General features: G+C 36.7%; 1 protein-coding gene across 1 annotated transcript in view; it reads right to left on the bottom strand.

Annotated features, from left to right (window-relative positions):
• The window catches only part of LOC129505294 (cytochrome P450 7B1), a 176,828-nt gene that overhangs the window by 31,685 nt on the left and 128,557 nt on the right, over nt 1–16,586 (bottom strand). Inside the window, exon 2 of the mRNA XM_055318287.1 lies at nt 2,166–2,302. Within this exon, the coding sequence (XP_055174262.1) occupies nt 2,166–2,302 (137 nt within the window). The remainder of the gene's footprint in view (nt 1–2,165; nt 2,303–16,586) is intronic.

Below are 16,586 nucleotides of genomic sequence, written 5' to 3'. Positions count from 1 at the left end.
TCATCCCGCCAAGTGCCCCCCTCAGTGCCCATCATCCAGTCACCCCAACCCCCAACCCACCTCCCCTTCCACCACCCTTGTTCGTTTCCCAGAGTTAGAAGTCTCTCATGTTCTGTCGCCCTCTCTGATATTTCCCACTCATTTTCTCTCCTTTCCCTTTTAATCCCTTTCGCTATTTTTTATATTCCCTGAATGAATGAGACCATATAATGGATTTTCTTAAATATTCTTTCAAATTGGAGAAAAGATAATGAAGACAGTTGTGAGACATAGGGCTATCTGGCAGATATGTGAGAGTCTGAGTGAGATCATACCCGATGCCTTCATTTTTCTTGAGAAGGAAAAGAAGGAGGGTGAACTGTGTTGCGAGAGCCCCGTGAGAGATGGGGACCTGGAACACAGCCTTTGCTGCCCTCCCAGCCAGAATGCTCAGGCAAAGAAGTGTAGATAATCTAGTCTGTAAAGATCAGACTTCTGGGACATAGGACTACAAAAGTGAGGCAAAAGTATAGCCAGTTCATTGATAAGCTGATATGGAAGATTGTGTGCAAAAATGGCCACAGCAAATTCTTTCTATCTCTCTACATGTGCTCCTTTGCAATGGGACTCTGCCATTCTTCCCAGGAAGTGGTGGAGTGTATTTCCTTACCCTTGAGTTGGGACTGGCCTGTGACCATTCTGACTAATAATAAAATGTGGTATAAAGTGAGGTTCGTATATCTCAACCTAGGCCTCAAGAGGCTTTGCAGCCTTTCCTCTCACCCACCTAAAATACTAGCTGCCATGTAAGGGCATCTTCTTGAGAATGAAGCATAATGTGTAAAAGGAGGCCTAGCCAGATGACTCAAGTGAAAAAGTGACTGGGGCAAGACTGTTGCTTTAAGTTGGGACAGGTATGTCATGCAGCAATAGATAGCAGATACAGCTGGACAACATGGGCCTTAAATGAGGATGAGCGAAGAACATTCCAACTTTTCCTCTTAGCCCTAAGATGTTGGGATGTTTAATGATTTTTTTTTAAGATTTTATTTATTTATTCATGAGAGACAGAAAGAGAGAGGCAGAGACACAGGCAGAGGGAGAAGCAGGCACCATGCAGGGAGCCCGATGTGAGAACTGATCCCAGGACTCCAGGATCAAGCCCTGTGCCAAAGGCAGGCGCTAAACCGCTGAGCCACACAGGGATCCCGGGATGTTTAATGATCTTGCTGCAGTTTTCTTTTTTCTTTTGTAAGCATTTTATTCATGTTAGAAGCATAACATAACAAACTTTTTAAAGTTAAAAATACATTCTACCAACAGTGGTTGCTAGGGGTTTTGGTTGGGGGGGTAAGTGGCACAAATATTTAGAAAACAGAGAATTTTTAGGACAGTTAAACTGTTCTCTTTTTTTTTTTTTTAAATATTTTATTTATTTATTTATGAGAGACAGAGAGAGAGGGAGAGAGAGAGAGGCAGAGACACAGGCTGAGGGAGAAGCAGGCTCCATGCACCGGGAGCCCGACGTGGGATTCGATCCCGAGTCTCCAGGATCACGCCCTGGGCCAAAGGCAGGCGCCAAACCGCTGCGCCACCCAGGGATCCCTTAAACTATTCTCAAAGATAGTGAATAATATCCATTGAATGACGGCTCCATGACACGCATTTGTCAAAATTCAAAGAACTGTACAACACAAAGAAAGGACCTTAATGTAAACCACAGACTTTTAATAATGTATCAACATTGGCTCATCAGCTGTAACAAATTATAGGATATAATACATTAGGATATAACAGGGAAAATTATGATTGAGGGAAATAGGATATATGGGAAATCTCAGACTTGATCAATTTTCTTTAAACCTAAAACTGCTCTACAAAATGAAGTCTGTTAATACATTCTAGGTTTTTTATTCTTTTAACCATTCTTATATCCAATCCAAGCAAACCAAACCAAAATCTCAGGTGATGGCAGGAGAGTAGGGTTCCCTAAGATACTCTCAAGATTTTCATAATTCATTTTTAATGTGAAAATTACTGTACTCGAAAACAGTTTTCTTTTGTATTAACCTACAAACAAAACAATAATATAAATATTTCATATTTTGCCTATATAAAATGTAATAACTTAAAGAATAATTGAGAGCTTATGATTTATGGAAGGTACTTATAGAAGTGCTGCTTACCTCCAGCGAAAAGAGTGAAAGTGTCACCATGTTGCTTTTGAAGAGTTCTCAGGAAACCTAAAGGATCCTTTTGTAATTTCAGAGCCTCTCCAAGGTAAGGTAGCCAGCCTTTTATCAATGGAGGCTCACCAGGTCTCCTAAAAAGCAAACAAAAACAAGAAAAAATTAAGTCCTTCCTTATTTTAATACACATGTATTATTAATCCAGTCTCTAAGTGAATGGATGAAATGCACGGTTTTTTCAATTCTTTTATTTAATGATTGTTATATAATCATAGACATGGACTTATTGAGCTCCACCAGTATGTGTGACTTTGGGTAGACGGTTCAATTCACAGCTTTTGGTGAGCAACATTTTTGAGAAATTTTATCTTGTAAGACCCAAATGGCTGGCTGAAATGACAGCTACATTCAGTAAACATTTTATGTATGAGAGCTCTTGCTGTGCTGCTCTGAGTGTTAGATGTCAGGTAGTTTACTTGCCAAAGTAAAGCTCTTTGTTATCAGATGTCACTTTAGACTGGAATTATATAATTAGAAGAGGGGCAGTTAATAATCTTGAAAAATCTTTTATGCTGTTGAGAATAAAAAGCTCAACACTATTTCCATGAAGCATATCTTGTTATATTCTTTTATAGAGTTTTTATTCAAACTACAATGAATAGGAATATTCGCTAATTTTTATAAGACATATGAAACATTCAATGAAACACTGAAATACTGTGAATTAAAAAACAAGTCTCTTTTTGACCTATAATCTTAGCAAAACTGCACTCCAAAATTTCTTCTTCTTCATTTATTTGGTGTACTCAATCTGATTTAAAGTTAAAAAAAATCCAAAGCCATTTTATCCTAGAAGGGATTAAAACAAATATTCAGGAGAACTCTGATGATTCTCTAGCCCATCTGTGAAGATGACTTACACTATAGGCAGTACAACCCATTCTGATTAATCACAAGATATTACTAGCTCAGACCTAATCAAAGATCAAGATTATGATCATACTCAACATGGATTTTTATGTAGCTAGATTAACCCTATCAAAAGCTTTAATTTCCCCACAACCCAACATGGTTGGGTTAAAAAATAAAAAATAAACATCAGATCTTTCAGGGGAAAAAAAAAGAACACAAACTAAACCTAAGGTTTGATAGGAATGAAGGAAATGGGTATCAAAACTCTCCTTTCTGTTTTTAGAAGACAACTGATTTTTATGCTAATTTACAAAATATGTGCTGTCATTTAAATCTATGTACTTAGAAATAAGACAAAAAAAAAAGAAAAAGAAAGAAATAGGAAGACTAGAAACACTACATAAAAATGTATATCTTGTGCATCATCCCTTTCCCTGCTATTTTATTAAATGCTAGCTTTACCAATGGAGACTTGCATTTTATGAACATGAAAGTAATATAAAAGTGTATCAAAAAGTATAGTAACAGTTAACTCTGTATCCAAAGATTAAACCAGACAACATATATGATTGTAGAGTAGGATCTCCAAGTCAGAAATTCCCATAGCATGCAGGGTATCAATCAATGGCTTTCAAAATTTGCAAGTGATCTTAGTTCACAAAATTTCCTTTCAAAATATTAACTCTCTTTCATGGTCTATTTTTATGCTATTTTGTTTAATGTTGCTTGAATGTTGCATTGTGACAAAGATTTTGAAAGGCTTTTTGTCATATCATAATTTAATGCAACTAATTTCATCCTCTATGCTCTGTCATTTGGTCAAAAGCTGTATTCTTCATGGATTTCCGTGGGGGGGGGGGCAAGGGAAGGATGGAATTCAGAAATCCAGAGGAATATTAAGTTAATGTTCAGGGTTAGAGAAACACATTAGGAAGCCATTTTATTGTTACAAAGACGAGAGGATCATCGTTTCTTACAGCTGTGTTCATTTTGGCAGCAATGAGCTTAAAACTATAAAACACAATGTCACAACTGTGTATTTTCAGGAAAAAATATAATGTTAGTTCTATGACTCATCGAAGATAGGCAACAGAAATCTGTCTTCATCAGTATTTTGTAAAAATTATTTAGAGAGGAAAGACATCACCATAATGGTCCAGAAAGACCTGCTGACATATAGCAAGTACAACTACTGTTATTTGTCTCTCTCATGCTCCCACACTCCCGCTTAACCCCACCCACTCCAACAGTATATACTTCCTCAAACATCCTCTTTACTATTGAGGTAGGACACTAGAAGGAAATGTCTTATAAGTTATACAAATTAGAAGTACAAAGATTTTCAATGATTAAATCCAAGTTCTATGCATAAACAACTATCACCACTTGCAACTTCTTCTATACAAATAGTGGGATACATCTTGAAGTTTATGAAAAATGTCAAGTACAGTCTAAATTTATCTGGAAGCAAATAGTGGAGAAGAGTCTAAATACATAAAATGGCAATGAAACATAAAAGATGTTTAGACATTTTCCTTTGGTTAAAAAGAAGCACATAAAATTTAAAGAGGTGAACCAACACAGTATACTTCAATTTTGATAATAGCTGCAGTTTGTCTTTATGCTAATCTTTAGTTAAATAAATAGGTAATAGGTTTGGTGAGTGGCCTATCATACGTTGTTCCCTTAGACATTTTAAGGACAGCACTTTACACAGCAATCTATATTTATCAAGAAATTTCTTCTAAAAAAAAAGAAATTTCTTCTATTCTACTTTTCCTGGGATCGTTCTTTTATTTATTTATTTATTTATTTATTTATTTATTTATTCATTCATTCATTCATTTATTTATTTATTTTTCCTGGGATCGTTCTATGCTAGGAATCCGAGTTATTGTAACAACCCTTTAAGTAAGTGGTTGCTCAACCTTTACACATGGTTGCTCAACTTTTACACATGTACCCCAATTCAGGAAAAAAATTATGCATTGATTAAGTTTCTGAAGACATAAAATATTTGTATTAGGTCATCTGATATCTATAACAATGCCTTAATAATTAAAAAATTTTTCCTAATTAATATTTTCTTTTGCACGTATTGTTAAAATTTCAGAAGCTACACAACTGATGCGCATTGCAGTATCTGATTATAATACCAACCTTTTGAACAAACTTTGGGTTGAGCAAAGAACTTTTGAAGCTGCTATTTTACCTTTCCTTAATTTAGAAGCTACTTAATTGGATAATATAATTTGGTTCATAGTGTCTCTTGCAACTGTACTTTTGAATCATCCTCTATTTTTCTACCCTTCCTGGTCTTCAATGCAGGCATGAGGATGCTAAATATGTTCCCATAAGGCTGGATAATTGAGAATCAATATGTTTTTCAGGGTACCGGGGAGAAGGGGCTTCTTTGCAGGATTGAGATGGAAGATCCAAAAAAAGGAGGAGCGAGTAGAAGGCACTGCAGTGTGCTGGCATATCTGAAGCCTCTGTGAGAGTTTACATGGGGCCAACGAAACACAGAATCACATGCATTGCCTGGAAGCTAGGTGGGGGTTACCAAGTGGAGGCACTTGAGAAGGGGATGCAAAGTTGGAGGATCACACTCAAAGTCCTAGCCAGGAGGCATGCTGGGAAGCCAAAGATGACCACACAAACATCAGTACAACAAGACTCTCCAGGTCAACAGAAAAGAAGGGGAAGGGAGAACCCTAAATCTCATTTAATATGCAGATAAAGGATAACAAGTTTTAAACTCAAAGTGACTGGAACTACTTTTCACTAGAAATAGGGTTTTCTGCCATCAGCAGAAATAGGGGTTCATAAGAAATTTGAATTCAGTTACAGAAAATTACATTTGTGCATATCTAATACTGAGAAGTTTTAAATCCAGTATACAAGCTATGTAGACATGCAGTTGTTGTTTTGACTTGAAAATAAGAATGATAGTATCAACCTTATCGGTTTACCATTCTGATTGGGAGACAGTATTTGAAAATAGCTGATATACAGAGCAGGATTAATTTTTCCGGCTACTCATATGCTGGAAGCAGTTGCACATAAGTGGTTTTGCTCTCCTATTCTCCGTATGAACTGTTTTGTCAACCTACCCTGCTAACTAAAGGAGCTTGGAAGGCATCACTCCCATCTTCACCACAAGAAAAAAGCTGAAGAAACTGAATATCAACAACTCCTCTTAGATTCATTGGAAAATTGATGCCACAGGGCGTAAACCACTGCCCTGAAAGCTACAGAGACAGGTGAATACAGAAGATCATAGTTTACTGGGAGCAGAAGCTGCTTCTACAGCCTTCGAGAGACACTGAAAAGGTAATTGACTCATTCCTGGAGCCTAAGCAAGAACTAACTTGTGATATAAAATCTAAGACCCAGCCTTATGAGAGCCTCTGCAGTGTTTACACAAGGAGAAATAGATAATCTCAATTAGTATGCATCTAGGAAATAAATAGGGTCAATAATTTATAATTCTCCAAAGGAGAAGGTAGCAGTTCTAGATCTCATTGGTGAATTTTATCAAACAGTTAAGGAAAAAATACTACCAATTCTCTATAATCTCTTCAAGAAAATATAAGCAGAGAAAAGACTTCCTAACTCATTCTATGAGGTTAGCATTACCCTAATACTAAAGTAGACAAAAACATCACAAAAAGGAAAATTATAGATCAATAAACATAACATAGATGTGAAAATCTTCAATAAAATAATAGTAAATTGAACTCAACAGTGTATAGAAAGAATTATATATGAGAAGCAAGTGAAATTTATTCCAGATATGTAAGGCTGTTTCAATGTTCAAAAATCAATGAATGTAATTAATGTAATCCATTACCTCAAAGGGATAAAGAAGAAAAATATGACCAGATCAATAGTTACAGAAACATCATTTAATAAAATCTAACACGTATTCATGATAAAACTCTCAGAAAACTAGGATTAGAGGAAACTTCCTCAACTTGATATAGAACATCTACAAAAAACCTTACGGCTAACATCATACGTATTAGTGAGAAACTAGAAATCCGAAATAAGGCAAAGATGCCCTTCTCACCACTCCTATTTGACATTATACTGGAAGTCCTAGCTAATGCAGTAAGACAAGAAAAAGAAATAAAAGGCATACAGATTGAGAAGAATTAAAACTGTTCTTATTGCAGATGACATGACTGTCTATAAAAAAGTTTCAAAGAATCAACAAAAAACCCTCTTGTAACTAATAAGCAATTTTAGCAAGGTAGCAGAATACAAGGTTAATACACAAAAGTAAATTGCTTTTCTATTTTCCAGCAATGAATAAGTGGAATTTGAAATAAAAAAACAAGACCACTTACATTGGCACCCATAAAACTGAAATACTTGGTATACAAAATATGTATAAAGTCTACATAAGAAAAACTATAAAACTGTGATGGAAGAAATCAAATAAAATTTAAATAAATGGAAAGTTAACTCATCCACATCAGCAGGGAGACTCAATATTGTCAAGATGTCAGTTCTCAACCTGATCTATAGATTCAACACAATCCTGATCAGAATCCCAGAAAATAGTTCTGTGGACATTGACAAACTGATTCTAAAGTTTATATGGGAAGGGAAAGGATCCAGATTAGCCAATGTAATACTGAAGGAGAAGAACAAAGTGGGAAGACTGACACTATTCAACTTCAATATTTACTATAAAGCAACAGTAATCAAGACAGTGCAGTATTGGTGACAAAATAGACAAGCATATCAGTAGAACAGAAGAGAAAGCCCCAAAACAGACCAACACAAATATAGTCAATTGATCTTTGACAAAGGAGCAAAGTTATTCAATGGAGAAAGGATAGCCTTTTCAACAAATGGTGGTAGAACAACTGGGAATCCTCCTGCAAAAATATAACTATAGACACAATTCTATACCTTTCACAAAAATTAACTCAAAATAGATCAGAGATCTAATTGTAAAGTGCAAAACTATAAAACTCCTAGCAAACAACATAAGGAAAATCTAGTTGATCTTGGGGCTGGCAATGAGTTTTTAGATACAAAATCAAATGTACAACCCATGAAAGAAAGAAAAAACTTCATCAAAGTTAAAAAATTCTGTTCTGCAAAATATACTGTTAAGAGAATGGAACCCCATGCTTGATACCGGGAGAGAAATCTTTGCAAAACACATACCTGATAAAGGACTAATAACCAACATACACAAAGAACTCTTAAAACTCAAAAATAGGAGGAAAAAAAACAATTAAAAATGGGCAAAAGATCTGAACAGACACCTTACCACGGAAGACATACAGCTGGCAAGTAAACATATGAAAAGATGCCCCACATCATGTATTATCAGGAAATTAAAACAACAATGAGCTACCACCACATATCTATTAGAATGGCCAAACTCAAAACATTGACTGCCCCAAATGCTGACAAAAATGTGGAACAGAACCCCTCCTTGCTGGTGGGAATGCAAAATGGTACAGCTACTGTGGAAGACAGTTTGGCAGTTTCTCACAAAACTAAACATACTCTTACCATATGACCCAGCAACTGTGATCCTTGGTATTTACCCAAATGAGTTGAAAACTTGTGTCCACACAAAAACCTGCACACAAATGTTTATAGCAACTTTATTCACAATTGCCAAAACTTGGGAACAATCAAGATATCCTTCAATTGGTGAATGGATAAACAAACTGTGGTAAATCTGGTTGGTAGAATATTATTCAGTGATAAAAAAAATGCACTATCATGCCACAAAAAGACACGGAAGAACCTTAACCACATATTGCTAAGTGAAAGAAGCCAATCTGAAAAGGCTACATACTGTAATTACAACTATATGACATTCTGGAAAAGCCAAAACTATGGAGATTATTAAAAGATCAGTAGTTGTCAGGGGTTTGGGGGAAAGAGGAATGAATCGGTGTAGCACATGAGATTTTTAGGGCAGTGAAACTATTCCGTATGTTACTGCAATGATGCATCTATGTCATTATGCATTTGTTAAAACCCGTATAATACACAACACAAAAATGATCCCTGATGTAAACTAGGACTTTAGTTGATACTAATGTATGAATGTTGGCTCACCTGTAACAAATATACTATACTACTGATATTAATATTTGTGAAAACTATAGGAGTAGGCAGATGAGGAGGGGGTATAAGGGAGCTCTACGATTTCCTCTCAATTTTTCTATTAACCTCAAACTGCTCTATAAAATAAAGCGTATTTGTCTATATGGATATAGATACCTATATATAATAATAAGTTTTAAGCAGGAAACTGATATGAAGTTTCCATTTTTCAAAAAAGTACATTTAAAAAAAGACGGGCAATTCTAAAGCATCGGGCAGTGCGTAAATTGATTAAAAATACAGTACTTTTTTCAGAGTAAAGAGTTCTAAACTGATGGTTGCCAGAAAGGAGGTGGGTGGAGGGATGGGTTAAATAAGTGGGGTGATTAAGGAGCACACTTGACCTGATGAGCATTGGGTTATGTATGGAAGTGTTGAATCACTATATTGTACACCTGAAACAATATTACACTGTATGTTAACTACCTGGAATTTAAATTGAAAAAAAGTTTTTGAGGGTATAGGGTAATTCATAAAGTGAGAAAATTGCTGTGGATTATCCCCAGCTGCAAGAGGCCCATTTCTTGCTATGACCTCACAAGGAGCCATTGTTAAGGAATCCTAAAGCACCTATTAAGACCTTGGCAGGACTGAGGATTTTGTACCTTCTAGATAAGGAGGCTGGTTTTCAATGACCTGAGGGGACTTTGATCCAAGTTAGTTTCTTCCTTGGCACTGCAGGGCTTTTATCTATTCTGTTTTACTTTAAAGAAAAACTGAAAAAGCTTGATAATAAAAGAAGTTTCTTTTAATCTTTTTATTTTCTTTTTTTTTTTGATTTTTAAAATTTCATTTGTTAAATTTTTTTACCTTTATTTTTCTTTGGCATTATGTCAATTCCATCATAAAGATCAGTTTTTTCAAGTTGGCCTTGAAAGTGATTTTCAGGTAATTTGGATCAACTTTCTCCCCAGTTTTTCCCAGGTTTAAGCTGATGTTGGGACACGCTGCTTCCAAGTTAAGTGCAACACACTGCCATGCCTCTCGGCCATCTCTGCTGAGGAAAAGACCCTATTGGCAACTACCATTGGCAAGGATATATTTGCCAAGGTAAAATTGGTCCAACACATCTGATTGGGAAAGAGATGATCTTGACAATCATTAACAAATCAATCTTGTTAACTACCCTATAAAGTCAAAATAATGAGGGCCTTGGATCACCCCAACATTTTGAAATTATTTGAAGTGATGGAGACAGAAACAGTCTACCTTGTCAATAGCTGGTAGGGAAAAGCTATCCAATTACCTGGTGGATCATGGCAGCATGAAAGAGAAAGAGACCCCAGGCAAATTCTGCTGAGAATGTCTGCAGCAAAATATTGCCACCAAAAAGGTATTGTCCATAGACTTTTTTTTTAATTTTTTTTTATTTATTTATGATAGTCACAGAGAGAGAAAGAGAGAGAGGCAGAGACATAGGCAGAGGGAGAAGCAGCTCCATGCACCGGGAGCCCGATGTGGGATTCGATCCCGGGTCTCCAGGATCGCGCCCTGGGCCAAAGGCAGGTGCCAAACCGCTGCGCCACCCAGGGATCCCTGTCCATAGACTTAAAGGCAGAAAACTAACTATTGGAAACTGACATGAACATCAAGGCTGCAGACTTTGGCTACAGCAATGAATTCTCCTTTGGCAATAAGTTGGATAATGTGTGGCAGCTCCTTATGATTCCTTGGAACTCTTTCCAAGGCCAAAAGTAAGAAGGCTTCATGGTGGATGTATGGAGCCTAACAGTCATCTTTTATACTCTGGTCATCAGATCCCTTTTGATAGACAACTTAAAGGATCAAGGAAAGCAGTACTGAGCAGAACATAACCATATTCACTTCTTGTGAAGTGAATCACTTGTTCTTAGCGTGAAAACCTGCTCAAAACATATCTCTCTCTCTTTTTTTTAAGATTTTATTTATTTATTCATGAGAGACACACACACACAGAGAGAGGCAGAGACACAGGCAGAGGAGAAGCAGGCTCCATGCAGGGAGCCTGATGTGGGACTCGATCCCGGGTCTCCAGGATCATGCCCTGGATTGAAGACAGCACTAAACCGCTGATCCACCAGGGCTGTCCATCAAGACATTTCTCATCCTCAATCTCACTGAAAGGTGTATTAGAGCAAATCATGATAATTCCGTGAATGAATGCGCCTCATGAAGATGAGGAGCTAAAGCCTTAAATGGAGTCACTCCCCAGGGACAAAGACTCTGGTGGACTGAGCTAATGGTGTCCACTGGTTTCACAGTATGAAGAGGGGCAGGTAGAAGCAATGGCATAATGTGAAGGCTGTGAGATTATCTGCTTTGAGTCCTTTTCCATAGACAGAGACACCATAGGCCACCATATGATACTCAAAGAGTAGGTCAATATTGACTTTTCAAAGAAATTTGTCTACAATATATCTTTAAGTGAATAAAGAATAAAGAAGTTAGTTAAGTAACCATAAGCACAACAGCATAATATTCTTTCCCTCCCCCCAAAAATGTGGGAAGGAATATAAACACACAGAGAAAGACCCGGTATACCTGAAGATGTCGATGGTCATTATTGCTGGGTAGTAAGATTATGGGGGTTTGGTTACTGGTATCTTCTAATTTGCATGGCACAAGCATACTGCTTTTGAAGGATATTTGCCAATCATTTTGTAGAACGTCCCTCAATTTGGGTTGTCTGATGTTTTCTCGTGATAAGATTGAGGTGATAACATTTGGGGGAAAAATCTCAGAAGCAATGTGCCATTCTCAGTGTGAAAAAAAAATGCTCTTTTGGTGGTCAGATGAAAGCCACGTACAGAAGGTACTATCTTCTAAAAAGAAGTCGATGGCAAAAAAGTATACTCTACAAATGAATCAAAGACAGATTTAAAAAATGAGCTCAACATTCCTAATCGGGTGAGTAAAGAATCAGCCTGAGATTCACCATAAGGACAAACAGCACCCTCCTCACCCACATCCCAAAAATGAAGAACAGACATTGGGGTCAGGTTCTGTAACTGCACAAAATATGGACACGCAGTGCCACCTGGGATACCTCATTACTTCCACCAGAGGCCAGGTGACATACTAATGAGGCAGGCAGAGTTGACTTCTGTGACAGCCATGAAAGGGAGGAATGCTCTTTACCAATGGGGTTGTAACTGGTGGACTGTGACAACTGAGTTCCCCGATCTCTTCAAGGCTGCACTCGGACAAAGAAACTTTGCGGCACACAGCACACTGCTTCCATTGCTTCACAACACCCCAGGGTATCTCATGCTTACAGTTAGGTAGTGGGCTAATTTTTCCTCCTTGTATATGATAAATCATATATTGTTTAGGACTTTTGATTCACATGTTGAACATGGATGATCTGCTTAATTGTTTGCTGAAAGAATCAGAACTATTGTAATCTCTTTTCAGGATGAACATTAATCCAACTCTGTCTAGAAAAAATATACAATTCATTACCATAAGTAATCTCTATTGTACCCTGTGCTTAACCTTCACTCTCCCCCAGTCTTATAATCTTGCAAATCCACTGGTGCTGTGTGATTGGCATCTGGTGTTCATACAACCTCTGCCTCACAGAGAATAAATGAAAAATCCCTAGATAAAAAAGCCACTTTTTCAGTGATCCAACCCTCTGCTCTTTGATAACTTTTGTACTACTCTAGAAAGTTCTGTTACCTTTGCAGTCTTTACTCTTGAAATGTTTTGGTTCTATCAGGATGGCAATTGACTTAAAACTTGATTAAAAAAAAAACTTGATTTAGTTTCCTGGTAGGAAAGATATCACTGTTCAAGCACTTTTGATCAAAGCATTAAATGTAACAGCAAGCAATGATGAATGGTCACAAATTTCTCCATTATTAGCATGGAATCATAGCAAAACCAATATAAACATGCCTATATCCTCACACCTGAAAATGTAACTTTTCAAGCCATATTTCAGTTGAACCTTTGGCTGTCAGTTCATCTATGTGATTGTATGATCTGAACAAAGCTTTGTCTGTGGAACGTGCCTTGTAAACTCAGTTCCATTAGCAGATTTATACTAATGCCTTGATCAACTGAGTGATTTATAAGTGCTTCTTTGGATAAGAAGCCAAACCACATCTATGTAGGATTTTAGAGAAGTCTATGATTGAGCCTTTTTTTTAAAAAAAATCTGGGAGGAATGCCTAGGTTGGCACCACTGGAATAATGTCAAGACATAGTTTAAAACACACACACACACACACACACACACACACACACACACCAACACAGTAATTATCACTTAGAATTTAACTGAGTCTCAGGCATGCCCCACAATGACGACAACACTGGAAGATGTTTTTTTATGAAGTTGACCCTCGGTTTGCAGGGCCTAGTTCAAGCCCTCATCCATTCTCATGTGCACTACTGCAATAGCTTCCTCATTGATCTTGCCACACTGCATGGTTCAGACTACCAACCACCAGTAGTTTGCTGACTTTGGCCAATTTACTTAACCAATTTGTGCCTCGAGTTTCTCACCTGTAAAATGGATATTCTGCTGTGCATTCTTCATGTAAAAAAATAAGTTCATGCATGTAAAGAACTGAGGGCAATGAGTTGCATGCAGGAAGCACTCAGAACGTTAACTGTTACTATTATTATTGATCTCCATATCACTACCTGAGATCACCTAAAATACAAATCCAATTGTGGTTCTCTCCTGATTTCTCTTTCCTAAAAGTTTTTTTTTTCTTAAGATTTTATTTATTCATGAGAAACAGAGAGAGAGAGGCAGAGACACAGGCATAGGAAGAAACAGGCTCCCTGTGGGACTGGATCCCAGGACTTCAAGATCACAACCTGAGACAAAAGCAGATGCTCAACCACTGAGGCATCCAGGTGCCCCAAGTTTTCAACTGAGTACCAATTTTTAAGATTTTTTTTTCATTTGCTTGCATACTTCCTTGCCTAATTTAGGTATTAGTTTAGGGCTGCAATCTATGATTTGCTGGTCAGGGGATGGGGCACTAGAACCATGTATCACTTGGAAAGTAACTCTAGCTTTTTGGGCTTTGTATTCTCTGGGCAAACATACTTAAAGGATCAAAAGTGGCTCAGAAGAGCACTGCATGGGGATCCCTGGGTGGCTCAGCGGTTTGGCGCCTGCCTTTGGCCCAGGGCGCGATCCTGGAGACCCGGGATCGAGTCCCACGTCGGGCTCCCGGTGCATGGAGCCTGCTTCTCCCTCTGCCTGTGTCTCTGCCTCTCTCTCTCTCTGTATGACTATCGTAAATAAATTTAAAAAATTAAAAAAAAAAAGAAGAGCACTGCATCTTAGGAGAAAGTCAGTCAAGAATGTTTAAACAGCCTAGACAATTCTGAAAGAGGGAAATCGATTCATAATTGAAAGTTATTTCAACTCTTTAATTAAAATAGAAAACCATGCAACTGAATTTGTAATTTCTGAGATGATCAGTTGCTAATTTATTTTACAGATGAGATTTGATTGGACTTCATGGAAGAGATATCAATTCCATTAACTCATCATTTCTTACATTTGATTAAATTGTTTGATTTTGAAATGTTTAATCAAAACTCAGAACCCACAGTTTTGTGGAAACTGAATCATACCAGAAGGCCAACCCAGAAAGCCTTGGTAATGACAATATAGAGATCAATGCCCACATAAATGCATAGTCAAGTTATCAAGTGACATTTCAACAAGTAAAGCCAATGAAGACACGAAGTTTCACATTCTGAAGGTTTAGACTGAAATAATCAAGCACAGCTTACCAGAACCATAGAAAAGGCAATACAAGGGTACTCCAGTTTGCCGAGGTGGGAAGCTAGTAAAAGGCCTGATGACCATATGCTACATCTGCTTCAGAATGCAAAAATTCATAACCATATTTTACATTGAGTCAACTCTTAGCATAGGAAAAGTTAATAGTATTTATATTATTATTATATATTATTATATAATATATAATATATTATATATTATATTATATCTGTATTTATAACATAGCACATGGCACTGAGAAGGGCAATGTTTTGATTTAGTCATGAACGAGAGGGCTTTTCAAAGGGAAAAATACTATTCGTTTCCAAAGATTGGTTCCTAACTTTGCCTTATGATTTTAGGCCACTACATAAAAGGAGCATATGACTCCCTCAGGAAATCCATCATCACCAATATTACAACATGGAACATATAAGACTCGGCATCATATTTATACACAGAAATCACTAAGGTTTGCAATTTCTAAAATTGAAGATAACCTCTTACTTATTTTAAACATAATACACTGCAAATGTCCTTTGCTCATGCTATCCTCTCTTATGTGCACTCTCCCACTGTTTTGTAAAGTCAATTTTCAGTATTTATACCATAATCATTATTAAAGCATGCTCAATTGCTTCATTTTTGTGTTTGCTTTGTTTTCTGTGAACCCATCACTAATTCTTATCAATCTCTTTTAGTACTCTCTAAAATCTCTCTCAATATGGTCAGACATATGGTCTTGCAATTTTCATATAGCTCTCCTATTTTCCATCAATTTTTCTTTTGCTCCATTTAATGAGAGACTTTCTTGACTTAATCTCTTTCACAGATTATTTTATTTGTAGTTTTAGATTTCTAATTTCTCAGAGTTCTTTTGTGCTCTCTGATTATACATTATACAAATTAAATTCCATTCTTGTTTTATGAATGCAATTTCTTCTCTTATCTCTCTAAGACTACTAAGTATAATTTTGGGGGAGTTGTTTTTTCTGTCTCCAAATTGTCTGTTTCCTACAAGGCTCTTCTTTTTGTTTCTCTGCTGCGCTTTTTCTCTTTTAAGATGGAAACTTTCCTAAGTGTCTCATGATCCTTAGCTTTTTTAAAAATATTTTATTTATTTATTCATGAGAGACACTGCTGCGTGGGTGTTGGTGGGGCTGATGGACTTCACCATATTGTAACTGGAAAGTGACCTAGTCATTTTAATGAATGACCTATCTTTGCTACTTAAATGGATGAGGCTATAACTTTTCGTGAATTTTAATTTTGCTTTGGGGACTCTGGGAACAGAATATTGTATACAACTATATGTAAACACATTTTCTGTAAAGAGTTAACAGTAACCAATTTTGAATTTGTCTTAATTATAGTTTTTTGGAGATTATTGCCAAAGTCACTTGCAGTCATGTTTGTAGATAAAAAATTTTAGAGTTCATTTCTACATACAGTGGTGAGAAGAGATGGAAGATATCACAATATGAAAGTCTGGCATAAGAGGTCAGAAAAGAGGAACAGATGATGGGTTGTACAGTTTGCAAATTTGTCAGAATTGCAGGGTGGAGTAAGGGATTTTATTATTTCACTGTTCCCAAAATTAGTCCAACACTCCTATAAGTGATATTATC

The sequence above is a fragment of the Nyctereutes procyonoides genome, unplaced genomic scaffold, assembly GCF_905146905.1.
Source record: "Nyctereutes procyonoides isolate TBG_1078 unplaced genomic scaffold, NYPRO_anot_genome, whole genome shotgun sequence".
Classification (NCBI taxonomy): domain Eukaryota; kingdom Metazoa; phylum Chordata; class Mammalia; order Carnivora; family Canidae; genus Nyctereutes; species Nyctereutes procyonoides.
This window is presented reverse-complemented; position numbering and strand designations above follow the sequence as displayed.